Source organism: Galeopterus variegatus, unplaced genomic scaffold, assembly GCF_000696425.1.
Source record: "Galeopterus variegatus unplaced genomic scaffold, G_variegatus-3.0.2 Scaffold29079, whole genome shotgun sequence".
In the NCBI taxonomy this organism is placed as follows: Eukaryota; Metazoa; Chordata; class Mammalia; order Dermoptera; family Cynocephalidae; genus Galeopterus; species Galeopterus variegatus.
Window position 1 is genome coordinate 1 of NW_007755190.1, and position 1,290 is coordinate 1,290.

The 1,290-nt window shown below is 36.5% G+C and overlaps 1 protein-coding gene across 1 annotated transcript in view; it reads right to left on the minus strand.

The window, feature by feature from the left end:
* Positions 1 to 844: 844 nt before the first annotated feature.
* Positions 845 to 1,290, minus strand: part of LOC103583835 (tubulin delta chain-like) — a gene marked incomplete at its 5' end in the record, with an annotated part of 3,807 nt that continues 3,361 nt past the window's right edge. Inside the window, one exon of the mRNA XM_008565047.1 lies at positions 845 to 998. Within this exon, the coding sequence (XP_008563269.1) occupies positions 896 to 998 (103 nt within the window). The remainder of the gene's footprint in view (positions 999 to 1,290) is intronic.

Consider the following 1,290-nt stretch of genomic DNA (forward strand, 5'->3'; position numbering starts at 1 on the left):
AGCGCCGCCGCGGCGCACTGTAGCAGTGCACCACCGGGCCGGCCCTGAAAAGTTTTTTCTAAGGCTTGAAATTACAAACACATCCACTGAGTTCTAGGAATGTACAGAAGCCTCCCAAGTACTTTTCAGACAACATTTAATTTGTAGTTATGCTGGGGTGGTTCTCTCAATTCTTCTCCCCCCCACCCCTTGTTCTGAGACAGGAGAAATTATATCCGAAATGAATATTAAGGGCAGACATGAATTAAATTGTCATGATAATGACTACTACTATTTAATGAGAGTGGGAAGAGAACGACACCAGAGGAGGACAGACAGTTCATGGTCCTGAGGAGCGGGGGTTTACAGACTGGCCACATGCAAGACGGCTGGGCCCTTGGGAATCCCAGCTGATCAAAGGAGAGACCCTGTCCAAACATTTGAGGAATTCTTAAGTAATTGTGGTAGAAGTCAAGAAATCTGTTAAAACATTTCATAGTATTAAGTAGACATTTCTTACATTAAGCAAAGTTGAATGTACCATTTATCTTACTGAGAAATACCAAGATCTCTTCTAACTCTCCCAAGGATCTTATTTTTGAAAACTATTTCATTGTCCCTGCCTTACAATGAAATTTCTACTTTAATTTCATTTGGCGTAGAAACTACTCATTTAATCAACAACAACAATACTATCAATATAATATTAATAATAATATCAAAAAAGCATTGAGCATTTACTAGCCAAGCAGGCACTATACTGTGTTTTACATGATTATCTCATTTAATCCTCACCACATATTTTCTTAGTCAGGACCCATTATACAGATGAGGAAATGAAGCCTGATGTNTTTTTTTTAAAAGCAAATATTTTAGTCCAAAAATGCCTTAAGATGCTTTTCCCCTTTGTTCAAGATCAGAGGTTACAATAACTGGCAACAACCTGCTCTAACAATGTAAAACTGTCCAAAAAATCCTCTTCTTGAATTCCAAATTTTGTGTACTGATGAATGTAGGCTCTGGTGAAAAAAAAACATAAAATGTAAAGTAAAAAATTTCAGGCAAATGAGTAACTTTTAAAAATCAAACAGACTTTTTCTAGCTCATGAATATTTGAAGATTGCAGAATCTCTTAAAAGTCTTATATTTTTTTTATTGTTTAATCCTAAATTAGTGAATTTTCAAAGTTAATGTCAAGCTCGTTATCCTTTTAGTGCTCAAGGGAGTGACAGTAAGAAACACACAGAAAAAGAAGCAAGTTCAGATTTGGTTGTCCATCCACACATACTTAACACCCTGCAGGAGAGGACC